The sequence below is a fragment of the Bos javanicus genome, chromosome 6 (assembly GCF_032452875.1).
Source record: "Bos javanicus breed banteng chromosome 6, ARS-OSU_banteng_1.0, whole genome shotgun sequence".
NCBI classification, from domain to species: Eukaryota; Metazoa; Chordata; class Mammalia; order Artiodactyla; family Bovidae; genus Bos; species Bos javanicus.
This window is the reverse complement of record NC_083873.1, coordinates 84,984,457-85,007,219: the sequence shown is the minus strand read 5'-3', so window position 1 is coordinate 85,007,219 and position 22,763 is coordinate 84,984,457. Positions and strand designations below refer to the sequence as shown.

General features: G+C 34.5%; 1 protein-coding gene across 1 annotated transcript in view; it reads left to right on the top strand.

Annotated features, from left to right (window-relative positions):
• The first annotated feature begins 233 nt into the window (after positions 1–233).
• LOC133249634 (UDP-glucuronosyltransferase 2C1-like) overlaps positions 234–22,763 on the top strand; it is a 38,500-nt gene continuing 15,970 nt past the window's right edge. Inside the window, exons 1-3 of the mRNA XM_061420364.1 lie at positions 234–1,029; positions 5,464–5,612; positions 7,237–7,368. Coding sequence (XP_061276348.1) covers positions 309–1,029; positions 5,464–5,612; positions 7,237–7,368 — 1,002 coding nt within the window. The 5' untranslated portion in view covers positions 234–308. The remainder of the gene's footprint in view (positions 1,030–5,463; positions 5,613–7,236; positions 7,369–22,763) is intronic.

Below are 22,763 nucleotides of genomic sequence, written 5' to 3'. Positions count from 1 at the left end.
AATTTAAAAACTTTAGCCTTAAGAGAATATGCAATCATATAATGCTGGATTTTCTAGCATTACTTAGAAATTATTATGGATTTGTTTTTAAGCCTGAGTATATATTTCCTAACTCAGTGTATTGAGTTTTTTGTTTTTTTTTTTTCCCATCAAAGCAGTTGCTTTTCATTTTAATCCATAATACAAAGTACACACTTCAAAGTTCAGCCCAACCACTATAAATTGATTGGGATTGTTAAGGAGAGATCTTTGGATTGTGTTTCATGCATTTGGTTTAAACCCAGATTTAATTTGATCAAGTGTTAACCATGAAGACTGTGAAAGTCTTCTGCATCCTTTTCATGTTGCATCTATGTCTCCTTGACTCTGGAAGGACAGGCAAAGTTCTTGTATGGCCTGCGGATTTTAGTCACTGGATTAATTTACAAGTTATTCTAGAAGAGCTTCACCTTCGTGGGCATGAGATAACTGTCCTGGTACCTTCACAAAATCTTCTGATTGATCATACCAAGATTCCCTATCATGTGGAGATCCTCCAGCTTTCAGTAACTGAAGAAACTTTCATGGAAGAGCTCAATACCATTCTCTATGAAGCTACGTTTGAAATGTCAAAACTTTCATGGTGGGAAATGCAAATAAAACTGGCAAATATAGGCAGAAGATTTTTATTAACAAACAAAAGAGTGTGTGACAGTGCTATCACAAACAAGGAGTTACTCAGCAGGCTACAGGCAGCTAAGTTCGACGTCTGTATTGCTGACCCTTTAAGTTTTTGTGGGGAATTGGTGGCTGAACTCCTGAATATTCCATTTGTATACACTTTTCGATTTTTCTATGGGAATGTCATTGAAAGACTGTGTGCTGGGCTTCCTATGCCTTCTTCATATGTTCCTGGTGTCACATCAAGACTGACAGACAAGATGACTTTTAGACAGAGGCTGCAGAACTGGTTACTGTATACAGTGAGTGACATGATATATTCATATTATATATTTCCAGAATGGGATGAGTATTACAGCAAGGTTTTAGGTAAGAGAAATATGTATATAATAAGTATTCTTATAGCCTATAAAAATGTAAATATTTATCTGACTGTATGAAAACTTACAAAATATATTTTAGAAGAAGATCCAAGCACCTGTGGCTACACTGTTTTGAATTTAAGAAATAATAACACTCTTTTTTTGGTTTTGTGTTATATGATTGAATACAGATAACATTCCCTCCTCCGGGGGATCTTCCCAGCCCAGATATTGAACCCAGGTTTCCTGCATTGCAGACTGATTCTTTAGCATCTGAGCCATCAGGGGAACCCCAAATATATATCCGAGAAGGAATATTCTCTATATTTATGTATGATTTCTTGGAGTGTCTGGAAAATCCAAATCTGACAGTGTGCTTAATTTCCATAAACCTGGACTACTTCTCTGAATTTTGTTTCTCGTCTTTCGCAGCCTGTTTTCTTTCTGATTAACTTGCTCTTCCTAAGACTTTATATTTATGTCCTGTGAAGGAATGGTTAATTGGTGGCCAGGTTTGCAATGAAACTAGAAAATAAATAATTTTCTAGCATGAAACTAGAAAATAAATAATTTTCTAGCATGAAACTAGAAAATAAATAATGTGGTTTGGTTTCATCTGCTCTTGTCTTCTAAAGTGTAAAAAAAAAATTTTTTTTTTCTAAAGGACCATGTTTCCAGATTTTGTAAATCACCTCGGTGTTTTGTTTCTGTTGTTCTATTTAAAATTGCATTAGAGGTGAACTAGTGACTTTTGACCCTGAGCACAAAGTTTTTCTCTACTCTGATTTGATCATACCAATGTTCCCGATAATGTGGAGATACTCCAGCTTTCAGTAACTAAAAAAACTTTGGTGGAAGAGCTCACGAAAGTCCATTTACCCCTTCTTTCATTCCTTTTGAATAATTTATTTTTTATTATTTTATGTGATTATGTTAAATAAATTTTGCATAAGGTAAATTACTTTTGAGAAAGCAGTACTTTTTTACATCATTTAGTTGGTTTTTTTTAGGTGTTACTAACATGTAACATTGTATTAGTTTCAGTTGGTGACAAAAAATTAATCGAGTCAACTTAAGAAGGAAATGGAAATTTTTATTTGAGCCAATCTGAGGATTGTAACCCTGGAGAAAGTCTGTTAGGAAGATCTGATGAATGTTCTGCACATTAGAAGTCAAAGCACTGTTATATAAATTTTTGAGGGAAAGGATTAAACATGAAAGAGTCATCCATTAAAGCAATATATTGCCAGTTTATGCAGTCTTAAAAAGTGAGTAGTGGGTCATTGTGACGCCTAAAGGGATTAGGAAAGGAATGTTACCTCCCAAGGAGTTAGTTACCTTGCTGGGGCCAGGAGGAAATTGCTTTTTTGTAGAGTAAACTTTCCTGTGTCTTCTATGGGGATCTAGTTAATACATAATGCAGAAGCACATTGCACACTAAAACGAGGAGTGCTGGGCACTGACTCAAGTGGCAGAGAAATTTTTATGCAAAATATTTCTTTCCCTGCCTTAAAATAATTTTGTTTCATCATATGTATACAACATAATGATAAGATATTTCTACATATTGTGAAATAATCACAATAACTGTAGATAATATCCATCACTACACATAGTTCTAAATGGGTTTTTATCTGAGAACTCAAAAGATCTACTTTCTTAGCACAATACAGTATTAGTAACTATAGTCACCATGCTGTAAATTACTAGATGACTTACTTTAGAACTGGAACTTTGTTCCATCTGACCACCTTCAACTACCTGTTGCGACCATGCTACAACCCTAGCATCTGGCAACCACCAATTTTTTCAATGTCTATAGTTTGTTTTAGTTTTGTTTTCTCTTAGATTCCACATATAAGTGATATATTTCCCTGTCTTACTTCACTTAACATAATATCCTCAAGGTCCATCCATGTTGAGGCAAATGGTAAGTTTTCCTTGTTTCTCATGACTTAATAATGTTCCATTCTATCTGTAATGATATTTTCTTTATCCATTCATGTATTTATAAACACTTAGATAATTTCCATGATTTTGGCTATTGTAAATACTGTAGCAATGAGCTTAAGAGTGCAATGATCTGGTTTTTTTTTTTTTTTTTCCTATTTTCATACCTATAAGTGGAATTTCTGGATCATATGGTAAAATCAAATAAAATCAAGTTAATTTAAAATTTTTAGGAACCTCCATAACATTTCCCTTATTGGCTCTACCAATTTACATTTGCACTAACAGTGTAAATTTGTTCATCTCTTTTCACTACCTCCTCACCAGCATTTGTCTCCTGTCATTTTGATGATAGCCCTCTTAACAGGAATGAGATGTTAATTCTTTGTGGTTTTGCTTTGAATTTTCTTGGTCACTAGTAATGTTGAGCACCATTTCAGATTCTTGTTGACTAACTGAATGTTTCTTCAGTTCCTCAGCTAACTTTCTAAAAGTTAATTATTTGTTTTTGTGCTATTGAATTGTGTGAATTCCTTCTATATTTTAGGTGGCAGCACCTACACAGGCATATGGTTTGCAAATATTTTCTCTATTTTCATAGGCTCCTTTCTTATTTTGTTGATCATTTCTTTTTCTGTGCAGTGTGCAGAACCTTCTAATTGAACAGTTCCACTTGTTCATTTTTAATTTTTAATTTAATTTTGTTACTTATACTTTAGGTGTTACATTTTAAATTCACTGCCATGATGAGTGTCAAGAATTATTTCCCACTTGTTTTCCTTGAGGAATTTTATGGTTTTAGGTCTTATATTTAAGTCTTTCAACTGGATTGAACTGGTTTACTTCTGGTCCCAGCAGTCTGAAACTCAGTTTAGGGACATCTTTTCTAGTGATAGGGTATTACTCTATCCCTGATTCTTCCATAGTTCTTAGCAACTTAGAATAATCTGAGAAGAAGAATTAAATACTTGGTAAATAGAAGAAATGCATTTCTTTTACTTATATATGTTAAAATGCTACAAGATATAGATGCAATTGGCTATTCAGAATTTAAAATCATCATTATACAATGCATTCCAAGTATGTTTTTCAATTTTAAAAGTATAACTCATAATATATAATTTTTTTCATTAGAATATGTCATAGATATGTTCAAATAATTGATGAATAAACCAGAAAGACAGCATTAATTTCAAAAAATTGAGAAACTATTTATAAACCTCTTGGGGGATAAAGTAATTTTAGAATAAGAGCACTAGGTTAGATACAAAAATGGTCCAAAAAAATGCTGTAGGGCAATAAAATCATAATTTGGGAAATGATATTTTCTACCAGACAAAAATATGCCCGTTAACAATTAATTTCTTTTTTTTTTTTAACAATTAATTTCAATGTGTTTTAACTCAAAAGTTAGAGAAAATTAAAAAACAAACAACAACCTAAAGTGTGCACACATTTTCATAAAGATATGTGTTGAGTATGAAACTGGATATTGTAATCACCAGAGTCAAGCCCTTCATTTACTGAGATTTGCCTTGGTCTCTTATGCAGATAGATCTTCCTAGGAGTTCAAAATCCCTTATATATTTCTGGTAAAAACCTTAGCACACTTAGGACATCAAGGAGAATATTCAACAAGCCATGTAGTAAGAAACAAGATAGCTATGGTTTCCTCCTATTGGTGACACAGAGCACATATTTCAAAAGGACACCAAAATTCTGGATAAGGTTTGGTATACAGCAGTAGATATATAGAATTCAGAGATGAAACTCTGGTTGAAACTAAGGAAGATGATTCAATTCAGGGTCACTAATTTGAGTTCTTATTCTGTAAATATTCACTTGGCTTCCAATTCAGTTCAAAGAAACCCTTTTTGTACTGTTTGTTAACTAAATATGTCAAAATGGCAAATATTTCACCACCAGATTATTGTGCAATACAATATCTTTACCAAAGAGGATGAAATCTTGTAAAATAAGAACTTTCCTTTACTATAGCAAAGGAAACAATCACTTTAAGAGTTGTACTAAAAGTATTCAGGATGTAATTTTTTGTGACAGCACACTTGAAAACAGTAGGATAAAAAGGATAAAACACAAGTTGATTTTAAACATAGTCAGAGACTTTTTGGGCAATGAGGATGAGATAAATTGGAATTTCAGAAGGTGTGACTCTACTACAGAAGGCTGAGGATCATTGCCTAAGTTTCTTAAACTTACTAGAAGCACAGGCTTAGCTCAAGATGAAAGACTCCATTGACAGAGAGAAAGCAACAGGCTTTTGGTTTTGCTCCATACTTATATCTGTGCTTACTTCTTCATATTCTGACTCTTGTGTTCTCTTCAGGGGAAAAGGCCAATTGATACATAAGCTGGGTTGCAAAGGCTCAGTATTGGTCTTCAAGAATTTACTTAGAAAATTAGGTGGAGAAATATCTTCCATTTACCATATCAGATTGTTTTCCCTCTATTATCCTTCATTTTTATTCAGGAAAACCTACCACACTATGTGAGATTATGGGGAAAGCTGACATGTGGTTGTTTCGAAGTTACTGGGATTTTGAATTTCCTCAGCCCTATTTACCTAATACTGAATTTGTTGGAGGACTGCACTGCAAGCCTGCAAAGCCCCTACCTAAGGTAATTAAACATGCTTATTATTTTCCTATAGGAGTGTTTATCTCTTAAATGATTTCTAGTTAACTATTATTAAGATTTGATCTGCAAACTGAGAATACAGAATAGAATTTAATGGTCATTATTTTCTTTTTTTTTATTTTCATATTTATTTTTTTTTAATAATTTTTAACATTTTTAAATTTCAGGTATACACATGCTCCCCATTTTCTTAGGCTATACACTACAGTCAAAAGGTGAATACCATTATTTTGGATTATGTATTATTATCTGATTGAAGTAGTGCTCAATATTTTCTTTTCTTGTTCAAAGTCCATTCACTATTCATGAAAATCTATTTTATATACATTTAAAAATATTTTCTAGTATCTCAAGAATACCATGCTATAATTGAAAATAAAGATAACATTATATTTTAAGTCAAGTCATCTGTAAATATAGTGTAATGGGTAATTTTATGTATTAATTTCCCTGGCTAGGTACTCAGCTGTTTAGACAAACATTTTTCTGGAAGTTACTGAAAGGCTATTTTCAGATGACATTAACTTTTAAATATGTGAACCTTGAGTAAACAAATTACTCTTCATTATGTGGATAAGCCTCATCCTATTAGTTGAAGATGTGAATATAACAAAAGACTGAATTCTGCCAGTAGGTAGCCTTCAGACTTGAATTACAGCAGTGGCTCTTCTCTGAGTCTCCAGCCTAATGGGCTGTTCTGCACATTAAACTTGCCAGCCTCCATAACCATGTGAGAAATCCCTGAAAATAAATCTCTTACCTGGCTTTCCATTTTAAGTCTCACGTATTTTTTCTTGTCTTATTTAATTAACTTAGTTTTGCTAGTATTTAAATATAGGATGAAAAGATTTCTTTTTATTTCAGTATGATTGAATATGCTGTTTTTATTTTTAACTCAAAATTATATATTTCTACTATATTCCTATAATCCTCAGAGTATGTTTTATAGGTATTTCTGCATTACTTGTCTGGTCAGGAGTTACTTGGCTACCTCATTCCTGATTGTGTTTGTGGAAGCTTATATAAAAAACAAATATAACCAAAATAAAAGAAAATTGAAAGTTAGAAAACAGGGAAAATTTAATATACCAAAATCGTGTCATTGTGCTGACCATGATTCAGCAGAAAAATGAAAGATAATCTTATTATCTTCTAAGACTAAATATAAAGTGCAGCACCAGAACTATTTAGCTTAAAGGTAGAAATTTGCTCTGCCACCTACTGTTGTGTAGGCTTGGACAATTACTTAACCTTACTGAGATATGCAAATGTATACATATCTCATAAAATTACCATATATGTAAGCTAAATGATACATGTCAAGAGTTCAGCAAATGGAAGAAGATAACAGGCAGTCAATAATTTGCAAACACAAACATGCAGGCACAGAAACATACATACCTGAAATATGCTTTACTAAATGAGCCTTTAGTAAAAATAATTTTTAATTTGTTTAATAAGAAATTATTTCAGGTCATCTCTTTACAGTCAAATCATTAACATGTGAAAGTACAGAATTGTTCTAATTATTCAGACACATTGAGAAAAAAGTGTGACATCTATTATAACTGTAAGCTTTATATTACAAACACTGTTTTCTTCATAGGAATTAGAAGAGTTTGTTCAAAGCTCTGGAAAAGATGGAGTCGTGGTGTTTACTCTGGGGTCAATGATCAAAAACCTCTCAGAAGAAAAGTCTAATATGATTGCATCAGCCCTTGCCCAGATTCCACAGAAGGTCAGATAATATTTTTTTCAGGGACAGTTGTTTTAAACCTTCTATAAAAGTATAATTTTAAGGCATAGAAAAGGCTATTCATATTGGTAATGTCAATTTAAGTGAACTCTAAAGAAAAAGTATAAATGTTAAAAGGGGATATTTGATTGCTACCTTGCTTTAAAACTGGCATTATTCACAGGAAAATCTATTACAGTATTTTCCTTAAATAACGAGCTAAAACTTAATCATTTGCTATTGTTAAATGATCAGTCAGCTTTGTGTATATGTTTTAAGGCATCCATGTAATCTAACTTTTTTTTGGATGTTCTTATATTTTCTTTAAATCTGAAGCATATAAACAAGTTGCAAATAACATGGCAGAGAATAAAGGAAAAGATAATGAAAATAATAGGCTCGATTCACAGAATGTCTTGGGACTATACTTCCTTATGATTTATTTTTTTGAACATGAGTCCTTGTTGAACCTGAAACCAAGAGCTTAGATTCTAAAAATAATCCTAAATATAAATATTCTTCTAATAATCCTAGAAAATTAATCCTAAAAATGATCCTAAATAGCAACCCTAAATAATGATTCTTTTTTAAATTTATTCATTTTTTAATTGAAGGATAATTGCTTTACAGAATTTTGCTGTTTTCTGTCAAACCTCAACATGAATCAGCCATAGGTATACATATGTTTCTTTCCTCTTGAACCTCCCTCCCATCTCCCTCCCCATCCTACTTCTCTGGTTGATACAGAGCCCCATCTTGAGTTCACTGAGACATACAGCAAATTCCCACTGGCTATCTATTTTACAGCCTTCCCTGATAGCTTACCTGGTAAAGAATCTGCCTGCAAGACAGGAGACCCCGGCTGGATTCCTGGGTCGGGAATATCCTCTGGAGAAGGGATAGGCTACCCACTCCAGTATTCTTGGGCTTTCCTTGTGGCTCAGCTCGTGAAGAATCCCCCTACAATGCAGCAGAACTGGGTATGATCTCTGGGTTGGGAAGATTCCCTGGAGAAGGGAACAGCCACCCACTCCAATATTCTGGCCTGGAGAATTCCATGGACTATACCCATGGAGTCGCAAAGAGTCAGAAACAACTGAGCAACTTTCACTTCACTTCTTCACTTCATCTATTTTACATATGGTAATGTAAGTTTCCATGTTACTCTCTCCATATATCTCATCCTCTCGTCTCCTCTCCCCATGTCCATAAGTCTGTTTTCTATGTCTGTTTCTCCATTGCTGCCCTGCAAATAAATTCTTTGATACCATCTTTCTAGATTCCATATATATACATTAGTATACAATATTTATCTTTCTCTCTCTGACTTACTTCACTCTGTATAATAGGCTCTAGTTTCATCCACCTCATTAGAACTGACTCAAATGAGTTCCTTTTTTATGGCTGAGTAATATCGTATTATGTATATGTAGCACAATTTATTTATCCATTCATCTGTCAATGGTCATCTAGGTTGCTTCCATGTTCTAGCTATTGTAAATAGTACTGCAATGAATATTTGGATAAATGTGTCTTTTTCAGTTTTGGTTTCTTCAGGGCTCATAGCTCAGTTGATAAATCATCTGCCTGCAATGCAGGAGACTCGAGGTTCGTTTCCTGGGTCAGGAAAATCCCCTAGAAAAGGAAACAGCAACCCACTCCAGTATTCTTGTCTGGAGAATCCCATCGACAGAGGAGCCTGGCAGGCACAGTCCATGGGATTGCAAGAGTTGGACACAATTTAGCAACTTAAAACACAACACATGGTGATTTTATTTCTAGTTTTTAAAAGAATCTCCATACTGTCTTCCATAGTGGCTTTATCAGTTTACATTCCCACCAACAGTACAAAAGGTTTCCTTTTCCTCCACACTCTCTCCAGCATTTATTGTTTGTATACATTTTGACAATGGCCATTCTGACAGATGTGAGGTGATATCTCATTGTAGTTTTGATTTGCATTTCTCTAATAATGAGTGATGTTGAGCATCTTTTCATGTGTTTGTTAGCCATCTATATGTCTTCTTTGGAGAAATGTCAGTTTAGGTCTTTTTCACAATTTTTTATTGAGTTGTTTGTTTTTTGGTTTTGAGTTGTATGAGCTGCTTGTATATTTTGGAAGCTAATCCTCTGTCAGTTGTATCATTTGCTATTATTTTCTCCCATTCTGAGGGCTGTCTTTTCACCTTGTTTATAGCTTCTTTGCTGTGCAAAAACTTTTAAGCTTAACCAGGTCTCACTTGTCTACTTTTATTTTTATTTCCATTACTCTAGGGGGTGAACCATAGAAGATCTTGCCTTGATTTATGTCAGTGAGTGCTCTGTGTATGTTTTCTTCTTAGAGTTTTATAGTTTTTGGTCTTATATTTAGCTCTTTAATACATTTTGAGTTTATCTTTATTTATGGTGTTAGGAATTGTTCTAAATTCATTCTTTTACATGTAGCTGTCCAATTTTCCCAACAACACTTATTGAAAAGACTGTCTTTGCTCCATTGTATATTCTTGCCTCCTTTGTAAAAAATAAGGTACCCATAGGTGCATTGGTTTATTTCTGGGCTTTCTATCTTGTTCCATTGGCCCATATTTCCATTTTTGTGCCAGTACCATACTGTCTTAATGACTGTAACTTAGTAGTATAATCTGAAATCAGGAAGCTTGATTCCTTGAGCTCCATTCTTCTTTCTCAAGACTGCTTTGGGTATTTGGGGTCTTTTGTGTTTCCATATGAATTGTGATTTTTTTTATTCTAGTTCTGTGAAAAATGCCACTGGTAATATGATAAGGATTGCATTGAATCTGTAGATTGCATTTGGTTGTATATTCATTTTCACAATATTGATTCTTCCTATCCAGGACTATGGACAATCTCTCCATCTGTTTATATCATCTTTGATTTCTTTCATCAGCGTCTTAAAATTTTCTGTGTGTAGCTCTTTTGTCTCCTTCAGTTTAGTTCAGTTGCTCAGTTGTGTCCGACTCTTTGTGACCCCATGAACTGCAGCACACCAGGCCTCCCTGTCCATCACCAACTCCTGGAGTTCACCCAAACTCATGTCCATCGAGTCAGTGATGCCATCCAGCCATCTCATCCTCTGTCATCCCCTTCTCCTCCTGCCCCCAATCCCTCCCAGCATCAGAATCTTTTCTACTGAGTCAACTCTTCGCATGAGGTGGCCAAAGTATTGGAGTTTCAGCTTCAGCATCAGTCCTTCCAATGAACACCCAGGACTGATCTCCTTTAGAATGGACTGGTTGGATCTCCTTGCAGTCCAAGGTTAGGTAGGTCTATTCCTAGATATTTAATTCTTTTTGTTGCAATGGTGAATGGGGTTGATTCCTTAATTTCTTTTTCTGATTTTTCATTGCTAGTATATAGGGATGTGAGTGTTTTCTGTGTATTGATTTTGTATCCTGAGACTTTGCTAAATTCACTGATAAGTTTTAGTAATTTTCTGATAGTATCTTTAGTAGAGTTTTCTATGTGTACTATCATGTCATCTGCAAACAGTGAGAGCTTTATTTCTTCTTTTCCAATCTGGATTCCTTTTGCTTCTTTTTCTTCTCTGACTGTTGTAGCTAGAACTTCTAAAACTATGTTGAATAATAGTGATGAGAGTGGACACCCTTGTCTTGTTCCTGATCTTAGGGGGAATGCTTTCAGTTTTTCACCATTTTGAATAATGTTTGGTATGGGCTTATCATATATGCCCACTAATCAATAATAATTCTTAAATAGTTAAAACTTTAATAATATAGTAAAAGATTTATAAGTATACTTTATAATATTCCAGCTATATACTTTTTAATTTTTTCCTAGTTTTAGTTAAAACAGGCCTTTACAACAATTATGACAATTCTTATATTTATATCCAAATTACTTTTAAAAAATTGCTTTGTAGGAGTAATACCCATTTAAACATTTAACCTAAAAGGCATCATCATAAAAGTATTGAATTCCCAATTGCATTAAAATACAGTGTTTAAGAGTGGTATCAACGAAGTGTTGGAGGAACCAAAAACTGTCTCTCCAAAACTATGTTGATTAAAAATGGCGAGAGGGAACGTCCTTGTCTTGTTCCTGGTCTTAGAAGAAGTGCTTTCAGTTTTAATCATTGAGAGTAATGTTTGTTATAGGTTTTTCATGAAAGTGAAAGTCATTCAGTCATGTCTAAATCTTTGCAACCCATGGGTATAGTCCATGGAATTCTCTAGGCCAGAACACTGGAGTGGGTAGCCTTTCTCTTCTCCAGGGGATCTTCCCAACCCAGTGATCTAATCCAGGTCTCCTGCATTGCAGGCATATTCTTTATAAGCTGAGCCACAAGGGAAGCCCAAGAATACTGGAGTGGGTAGTCTATCCCTTCTCCAGCAGATCTTCCAAACCCAGGAATGGAACTGGGGTGTCTCCCATCACAGGTGGATTCTTTGCCAACTGAGCTATCAGGGAAGCCCTGGGTTTGTCAAATATGGTCTTTATTAAGCTGAGGTAGCATTCCTCTATGCCCACATTCTAGTTTTTATCATAAATGAGTGTTGAATTTTGTCAAAAGATTTTTCTGCATCAGTTAAGATGATCATATGGTTTTACTCTTCAGTTTGTTAATGTGGTGGTGGTGGTGGTTTAGTCATTAAGTTGTGTCCAACTCCCGTGACCCCATGACTGTAGCTTGCCAGGCTTTTCTGTCCATGGGATTCTCCAGGCAAGAATACTGGAGTGGGTTGCCATTTCTTTCTCCAAGGGATCTTCCTGACCCAGGAATTGAACCTGGGTTTCCTGCATTGCAGGCAGATTCTTTACTGACTGAAAGATTCTTTACCAACTGTTAATGTGGTGTATCACATCAATTGATTTGTGTATACTGAACAATCCTTGCATCTCTGGAATAAATCCCACTTGATTACGGTGTATGATCCTTTTTATGCATTGTTGGATTCAGTTTGCTAGTATTTTGTTAAAGATTTTTGCATCTATGTTCATCAGTGATATTGGCCTGTAATATTCTTTTTTTGTGATATCTCTATTTTTGGTATCAGGGTGATAATGGCCTCATATAATGAGCTTCACAACATTGCTTCCTCTGCAATTTTTTGAAAGAGTTTCAGGAAAATAGGTGTTGGTTCTTCTCTAAATTTTGACAGAATTTGCCTGTAAAGCTACTGGGTTCTGTTCATTTGTTTGTTGGAACATTTTAAATCACAGTTTCAATCTTGGTACTTGTGATTGGTTTGTTTATATTTTCTGTTTCTTCCCAGTTCAGTTTTGGGAGACTGTACTTTTCTAAGAATTTGTCCATATCTTTCAAGTTGTCTTTTAAAGGAATACAGTTACTTCTAGTAGTCCCTTATGATCCTTTGTATTTCTGTATTGTGCATTGTAACTTCTTTTTTATTTCTCATTTTATTGATTTGAGCCCTTTCCCTTTGTTGCTTTATGAATTTGGCTAAAATTTTATTAATTTTGCTTATTTCTCAAAGAACCAGATTTTAGTTTCATTGATCTTTGCTACTGTTTTCTTTGTCTCTATTTCATTTATTCCTGCTTTGATCATTATGACTTCTTTCATTCTACTAACTTTGGTTTTGTGTATTCCTTCTCTAGCTGCTTCAGGTGGAAGGGTAGGTTATTTATTTTAGTTTTTTCTTATTACTTAAATTAAGATTGTATTATTAAAAACTTCCCTTCTTAGAACTTCTTTTGCTGTGTCCCCTATGTTTTGGATATTGCATTTTTGTTTGTCATTTGTCTTTAGATTTATTTTTTTAATTTCCTGTTTTATTTCTTCAGTGATATGCTGGTTGTTTAGTAACATTGTTTAGCCTCCATGTGTTTGTGTTATTTTAATTTTTCCCCCTGTTTTCCCCTTGGTTTCTAATCGCATAGTGTTGTGATCAGAAAAAGATGTTTGATACAATTTCAATTTTCTTAAATTTACCAAAATTTGCTTTGTGACCCAACATGTGATTTATCCTGGAGAATGCTCTGTGTGCACGTGAGAAGAAACAGTATTCTGCTGCTTTCAGATGGAATGTCTTATAAATATCAGTTAAATCTATTTGATCTAATATGTCATTTAAGACTTGTGTTTTCTTATTCATTTTCTGTCTGGAAGATCTGCCCATTGGTGTAAGTGTCCCCACTATTATTATGTTACTATTGATTTCCCTTTTTATGGCTGTTAGCATTTACTTTATATAGTGAGGCTCTCCTAGGTTGGGTGAATATACTTTAAAAACTGTTATATCTTCTTCTTAGATTGATCCCTTGATCATTATGTAGTGTCCTTCCTTTTCTCTTGTAGCAATCTTTATCTTAAGTCTATTTTGTGTGATATGAGTACTACTACCTCAATTTTCTTTTACTTTCCATTTTCTTGGAATATCTTTTTCCATCTCTTCACTTTCAATCTGTATATGTCCCTAGGTCTAAACTAGGTTTCTTGTAGACAGCATATATATGAGTCTGGTTTTCTTTATCAATTATCAATCTATGTCTTTTGGTTAGAGCATTTAATCCATTTGCATTTAAGAGAATTATCAATATGTATGCTCCTGTTGCCATTTTCTTAATTGTTTGGGGTTTGTTTCCACAGATTTTTTTCTTCCCTTTCTTTCTTCCCATCTTCTCTTGTGGCTGGATGACCATATTTTGCTTTGTGTTTTGATTGCTGTTTCTCTTTTATGTGTGAATCTACTGCAGATTTTGCTTTGCATTTCCCATAAGATTTTGATATAGCAGTCTATATATATATATATACACAAGGGTCTTCCCTGATAGCTCAGTTGGTAAAAGTCTGCCTCCAATGCAGGAGACCCCACTTCTATTCCTGGGTCTGGAAGATCCACTGGAGAAGGAATAGGCTACCGGCTCCAGCATTCTTGGCTTCCCTTGTGCCTCAGATGATAAAGAATCCACGTGAGAGACTGGGTTCAATCCAATGGGTTGGAAAGATCCCCTGGAGAAGGGAAAGGTTGCCCACTCCAGTATTCTGGCCTAGAGAATTCCATGGACTTAGAATATACTTGGAATATACCCTTAGGGTCGCAAAGAGTCAGACACGACTGAACGACTTTCACTTTCACATATAAACAAGGTTGTATTAAGTTGTTGATCTTTTACTTTCAAATATCATTTCAAAAATGCATTTCCAGTCTCCTACATCTGTAATCTCCACTTGTCACAGTTGCTGGTTTCAATATCATATTTGTGTGTGGATGTTATCCTGTCTTTACTGTGTGTTTTCCTTACTAGGTACCTTTACCATTTGAGGTTTTCTTATTTCTAGTTGTCACCTCAACTTTTTCTACTATCCAGAGAAGTTCATTTAGGAAGTACTAACCATGGCAGTTAGAGTGAAAAAATAAAAAGGAATTCAAGTTAGAAAAGAAGAAATAAAGCTCTCACTATTTGCAGAAGACATGATACTATACATTGAAATCCTAAATATGCTACCAGAAAACTGCTAGAGCTCAAGAATGAAGTTGGTAAAGTTGCAGGATACAAAATTAATACACAGAAATCTCTTGCATTCCTATGTACTTAACAACAAAGACCAGAAAGAAAAATTAAGAAAACAATCTCATTTACTATCACATCTAAAAGAAAATATACCTATGAGTAAACCTAACAAAGGAGGCAAAGGACCTATACTCAGAAAACTATGAGACATTGATGAAAGAAATCAAAGATAACACAAACAGATGGAGAGATTTACTATATTCCTGGTTTGGAAGAATCAATATTGTGAAAAATGGCTATAATACCCAAAGCAATCTACAGATTTAACACAATCCCTATCAAATTACCAATGGCATTTTTCACAGAATTAGAATAGAAAAAAATATGTACAATTTGTATGGAGACACAAAACCCCCCAAATAGCCAAAGTGATCTTCAGAAAGAAAAATGGAGTAGGAGGAATCAGGCTCCCCATTTTCAGACTGTACTACAAAGCTACAGTAATAAAGACAATATGGTACTGGCACAAAAAAAAAAAAAAAAAAAAACAGAAATATAGATCAATGAAACAGGAAAGAAACTGCAGAAATAAACTTACACATCTATGGCCAAATAATCTATGACAAAGGAGGCAAGAATATACAGTGGAAAAAAAAGAGTCTCCTCATAAGTGGTGCTGGGAAAACTGGATAGCTACATTTAAAGGAATAAAATCAGAATACTCTCTAAGACTATACATAAATTTGAACTCAAAATGGATTAAAGACCTAAATGTAACACCAAATACTATTAAACTCTCAGAGGAAAAAATAGACAGAGTACTCTCTGACATAAAACTCAATCAGATATTTTTGATCCACCACTTAGAGTAATGGAAATACAAACAAAAACAAACAAATGGGACCTAATTAAGCTTAAAAGCTTTTGCAGGCAAAGGAAACCATAAACAAAATGGAGACAACCATCAGAATTGGAAAAAAAAATTACAAATGAAGGAATTAATCTCTAAAATATACAACCGGGTCATGCAGCTCAATTAAAACTTTTTAAATGTGGAAGATCTAACTAGATATTTCTCTCAAGGAGACATAAGATGGCCAACAAACACATGAAAATTAGGACAGCATCACTAATTATTAGAGAAATAGAAATCAAAACTGTAATGGGGTATCATCACACACTGAAGAGAGTGACCATCATCAAAAAATCTTCATACAGTAAATGCTGGAGAGGGTGAAGAGAAAGGGGAACACTCTTACAATATTGGTGATAATGTCCCAGAGGGATGGTATGGGGAGGGAGGTGGGAGGGGGCTCAGGATGGGGAACACGTGTATACCTGTGTATACCATGTTGATGCGTGGCAAAACCAATACAATATTGTAAAGTAATTAACCTCCAATTAAAATAAATAAATGTAAAAAAATATTGATGATAATGTAAATTGGTACAGCCACTATGGTGAGCAGTATGGAGATCCCTTAAAAAACTAAAAATAGGGCTACCTAATGATCCAACAATCCCATTCTTGGGCTTATATCTGGAGAAAACCATAATTCAGAAAGACACATGCACCACAGTGTTCAATAGCAGCACAGTTTACAATAGTCAGGACATGAAATCAACCTAAACGTCCATTGACAAAGAATGGGTGAAGAAGATGTGGTACATATATGCAATGGAATACTCAGTAACAGAAAGGAACAAAATAATGCCATTTGCACGAATGTGAGTATACCTAGAGATTGTCATACTGAATGAAATTAGTCAGACAGTTAAAGACTGAGAGCATTTGATATCACTTATATGTGGAATCTAAAGAAGGGGTACAAATGAAACTTATTTGCAAAACAGAAATAAAGTTATAGATACAGAAAGCAAACTTATGATTACCAGAGGGATAGGGGGGATTAATTGGGAGAATGGAATTGACATGTACACAATGCTTTATATAAAATATATAAAAAGAATTACTGTAGAGCACAGGGAATGCTACTCAATACTCTGTAATGAATTATATAGGGAAAAATCTAATAAAGGTGAATATATGCACATGTATAACTGAATCACCTTGCTGTACATGTGAAACTAACACAATATTTAAAATCAACTATACTCCAATACAAATTTTTTTAAAAAAGAAGCTGTCTGAAGTAACCATATTGGAACTCTGAGTACTCGCAACTTGAAGGGTAAAGCCAGACTGGTAAACTGTAGTTAATTTGGTCATTTCAGCCCTTTAGCACAGTACCAGCTTCAAAACCTCATTATCCAACCTGCTGGCAGTCAGCATGCCTGTGTACCTGGTATAATTTACTGGCATCATGATGGGCAATGAAGGCCTTATTCTTCACATATTGGGGTTCTTTAGCCTATTGATGATTAGTGCCCTTGATCACTGAGTTGTAGTCGCACATATTGGCCACAATTATTTCAAATCCCATTATCAGAAGCTTATATGTTTTAACCTTTATGATACAGTATAATTAGAATAAACATAAATCTAGAGATTAATGCAATGGGTTAGATGTTTGGAAAATTTGACACATTTAAGAAGATTCAGTTATTCAGGTCCACTTATTAGACACCATCCTTCAAATGGTGAATGATTTCTGAAAGTAGAGGCTTAAACTTGTTATAAGTTTGACCATAAGCATAACCATAAGCATAAATATGCTTAATGCATATGCTTAATAACCATAAGCATAAATGGTTATTTTAGATGTTGAGTTCATACATAGGAGGGGACTATTATAATCCATGAAAAATCAGAACAAGTCTATTTAAAAAAAAGAAAAAAAAAAAAAAAACAGAACAAATGACAGAATTCAGACTCAAAGGACTTACTTGCTTACTGAGTTAAGATTATGGGCTTAGAGTCATATAGAGCATGTTTCAATCCTGGCTTTGGTACAAGAAAATTAGATAAACTCTAACTTGAAGTTTTCCTCATATATAAAATGTGTAAATAATGCCTCCCTCATAGACTTGTTATGGAGAATAAAAAGAGACAACATATGAATGTACTTACCCCAGTGTCTAACAATCACCAGTCAATAGCTGAGATTATTGTTATTGTAAAAATATCTTCCTGTAAACTTCCCTGGCAGTTTATACCAGGGAGTATGAGTTACATCCCTGGTTGGGAACTAAGATCCTGCGTGCCTCAAGGTATAGCTAAAAAAAAAAAAAAATTAAAGTCCAACTCATTTGGAGAAAAAAAAAAATCAGTACTATTTTTTAAAATTATGTCCCTTTTTTCCTTCATTTGAGAATCAGACATTAAAGAATTAGGCTATTAAAAAAAAAAAACTCACATACAGTGAAATTTAGAAAGCTTTATTCATATCCAGGGAAAGAATCAGGTTCATAAAAGTCCTGAAAAGACCTTAAAGTCCTAAGGCTTTAACCATAGCCTGATTCCTGGAAAAGATAAATTCTTCAACAATCAAAAAAAAAAAAAAGAAGAAGAAAATTAGACACTAAGAAGAAGGGTGAATCTGATTTCTGGAATTAGTACATTATAAAAATCAAAAGTACAGTCTTCAACAAATACGGCAAGATAAAAAATTAGATAAAATATGTTTCAATCAAAGGAACAAAATTAATTGAGAGAAACTATTCCTGAGGAAGCCTGGATTTTGCAATTACTGGAAAAAAGCCTTTAAAACCACTGTCTTAAAGATGCACAGAGAGCCAAAGAAAGAGAACAATAAAGAGAAGGAAATGAAGTAGAAATGAAGTAAAATACTGATAAAGGGGGAAATTGAAAGAACAAAAAAAATTCTGGAGCTAAAAATTACAATAATTAAAATGAAAAATTCACATCAGTGGTTCCAAATCAGACATGACCATGCAGAAGTATCAGCAAACTTGAAGAAAGGATAATTGAAATTATCAAATTGGAGGACTCAAAAGAAAAACAAATGAAGAAAAGTGAACCCTAAAACAACAGTGGGACACCACCCTATGAATGAGCATAAAAATTGTGGGACTTCTAGGAAAAGAGAAATGGGTAGAAAGGATATTAAAGAAATAATGGCATGAAATATTTTAATGAAAGACATCGTGAATCTAAAAATTCAAGAAGTTAGAGAACTACAAGTAGAATAAAATCAAAGACATCTATACAAAAAAAAAAGTAAAATCAAGCTGTCAGAAGTCAAAGACAATGAGGAAATCCTGAAAGAAACTAGATGGAAGTGCTGTGCTTAGTCACTCAGTCGTGTCCAACTCTTTGTGACCTCATGAACTGTAGCCTGCTAGGCTCCTCTGTTCCTGTGGATTCTCCAGTCATGTCATGCCTTCCTCCAAGGGATCTTCCCAACCCAGGGATCGAATCCAAGTCTCCCACATTACAGGCAGATTCTTTACCATCTGAGCCAACAGGGAAGCCCAGACAGAAGTAATTCATCCCTAAGATGATCAGCAAATTTCTCATCAGAAACTCTGGAATCCAGAAGGCAGTAGATTGATAAATTCCAACTGCTGAAAGGAAAAAAAAAAAAAAGCGTTAACTGAGAATTTTATTTGGCAAAATTTCCTTTAAAGGTGAGGTAGAAATTAAGATATTACCAGAAAAACAAAAGTTGGGGTACCTCATTACCACTGCTGCACTTTGCCAATAAAAAAATGCAAACGGGACTCTTTTTGGCTGAAAGGAAAAGATGCTGGAAAGTAACACAAACCACATGAATAAATAAATAGCTTCAGTAAAGGTAAAAACAAAGGTAATTTTAAATGCTGGTATCATTCTAATTTTGGTTGTGAGTGAAAGTCACTCAGTTGTGTCCGACTCTCAGCGACCCCATAGACTATCCATGGAACTCTTCAGACCACAATACTTGAGTGGGTAGCACTTCTCCAGGGGATCTTCCCAACTCAGGAATCAAACCCAGGTCTCCCACACTGCAGGCGGATTCTTTACCAGCTGAGCCACAAGGGAAGCCCTCTCACCTGCCACATGGTGGTCAAAAAAAGTATTAAAAGAAAAAGGCAAACAGGACAAAGCAAACGTCATTGTTTTTCCTGCACTTTTGGTTGTAAGTCCAATTTTTTAAAATGTTCTCAATACTTTTTAAAAATACATTAAAATGATTATTAATTTATATAATTAGGAACACTGATTAAATATGTAATTTATGACATCAGTTACAGAAAGGCTTGGATGGAGATGTTAAGGAACAGAGTTTTTGTATGTTTTGAAGTTAAGAATAAATAGGTCAAAGAATAAATCCCAAGAACAATTAAAAATAGTTTTTAAATTAATGAAACAGAAGAGATTGAAACAAGAGATGCAGAGGAAGCAGGGATCAGAGGGAAATTTATAGGTAAACGTGCTTACGTTTAGGATGAAGAAGGACCTAAAATCAATAACCTAATATTATATCTTAAAGAACTACAAAAAGAAGTCAAACTATATTCAAAGTTGGTAGAAGGAAATAACGAAGATTAGTGCAGAGATAAAAAAAGTTAAAAGAAATAGTAAATCAATAAAACTGAAAGCTAGTTCATTGAAATGATCAGCAAAATTATCAAAACATTAGCTAAACTGGAAAAAGGGGAAAAAAAGAATAAATGAAAATAATTAAAGTCAGAAATGAACCTAGAGAGATTACTAATGGTTTTATAGATATGAAAAGGATTATAAGAAACTATGAGAGAAGTGCAGCCAGGATGGCAGAGTAGGAAGACCCTGAGCTCACTTCTTCCCTCTGGCATACCAAAGAGCAATAATTTATTGCTCTCATTAACTATTAATGAGGATAACCAGAAGACTAGCAGAGAAGACCTTGAATCCACATGCAAAGGAAGCAAACTGAATGGTCACCTTATGACATACACAAAAAATCAAGTCAAAAATCTATCAGAGACTTTAGAAGTAAAATGACAGCACTTTTACAAGAAAATCCTAAGGGAAAATTTTACCACAGTGGATTCTGCTTTCATAGGTAAGACACCAAATGCAAAAGCAGAAAGAAAAAATATATAAATTAGACTTCTTTGAATTAAGAACGTTGTGCATCAAAAGATACTATTAAGAAAGTGAGATAAAATATGCAGATTGTGAGAAAATCTTTTCAAATTATGTATCTGATAAAGAATGAAGGTGCACAATACATAAAACACTGCTACAACTCAATAGCAATGACAATAACAACAAAAATCTAGCTGAAATATGAAAAAGTACTTGAGTAGACTTCTACAAAGAAGATACAAATAGTCAAAAGTATATGAAAAGAAGCTCATTTATCATTATGGAAATGCAAATCAAAGGCACATAGAAATAACACTTCACTCTTTAAGATAGCTATTATCAGAAAAGAAAAATAAAAGGAAAATAACAAGTGTTGGTGAGAAGTGGTAACAAGTTGGTAAGTTGGTAACAAGTGTTGGTGAGAAGAAAATAACAAGTGTTGGTTCTCTACCAACAAGTGTTCATAGAGAAATGGAACTTGGTGTACTGCTACTAGGAGTGAAAAATGATGCATCTGTCGTGGAAAATATTCCTATGATTTCTTGCAAATTTAAACATAGGATCATATGACTTAGAAATTTTAATTTTGGCCCATATATTGAAAGGAATTGAAACCAGGGATTAAAACAGATATTTGCACATCAATAATCATACCCATTTTAATGTAAAGTTCCAAAGAATAACAAGGAGAGATAAGAAAGTCTGCCTCAGTGATCAATACAAAGACATAGAGGAAAACAATAGAATGGGAAAGTCTAGAGATCACTTCAAGAAAATTAGAGATACCAAGAAAACATTTCACGCTAAGATGGGTACAATAAAAGACAGAAATGGCATGGACCTAACAGAAGCAGAAGATATTAAGAAGAGGTGGCAAATACACAGAAAAACTGTACGAAAAAGATATTCATGACCCAGATAATCGTGAGGTGTGATCACCAACCTAGAGCCAGACATTCTGGAATGTGAAGTCAAGTGGGCCTTAGGAAACATCACTACAAACAAAGCTACTGGCAGCTATGGAATTCTGGTTGAGCTATTTAAATCCTAAAAGATGATGCTGTGAAAGTGCTACACTCAATATGCCAGAAAATTTGGAAAACACAGCAGAGGCAACAGGACTGGAAAAGGTCAGTTTTCATTCCAATCCCAAAGAAAGGCAATGCCAAAGAATGCTCAAACTACCACACAATTGCACTCATCTCACACACTAAGAGAGTAATGCTCAAAATTCTCCAAGCCAGACTTCAACAGTATGTGAACTGTGAACTTCCAGATGTTCAAGCTGGTTTTAGAAAAGGCAGAGGAACCAGAGATGAAATTGCCAACATCCTTTGGATCACTGAAAAAGCAAGAGAATTCCAGAAAAACATTTATTTCTGCTTTTTGACTATGCCAAAGCCTTTGATTGTGTTTAGTTCAGTTCAGCCGCTCAGTAGTGTCCAACTCTTTGTGACCCCATGGACCACAGCACACCAGGCCTCCCTGTCCAGCACCAACTCTCAGAGTCCACCCAAACCCATGTCCATCGAGTTGGTGATGCCATCCAACATTCTCTTCCTCTGTCATTCCCTTCTCCTTCTGCCCTCAATCTTTCCCAGCATCAGGGTCTTTTCAAATGAGTCAGCTCTTCTCATCAGGTGGCCAAAGTATTGGCGTTTCAGTTTCAACATCAGTCCTTCCAATAAATACCCAGGACTGATCTCCTTTAGGATGGATGGGTTGGATCTCCTTGCAGTCCAAGGGACTCTCAAGAGTCTTCTCCAACACCCCAGTTTATTGTGATCCACACAGTCAAAGGCTTTGGCATAGTCAATAAAGCAGAAATAGATGTTTTTTTCAGGAACTCTCTTGGTTGTGTGGATCACCACAAACTCTGGAAAACACTTAGATGGGAATACCAAACCACCTGACTGACCTCCTGAGAGTGTGTATGCAGGTCAGGAAGCAACGGTTAGAACTGG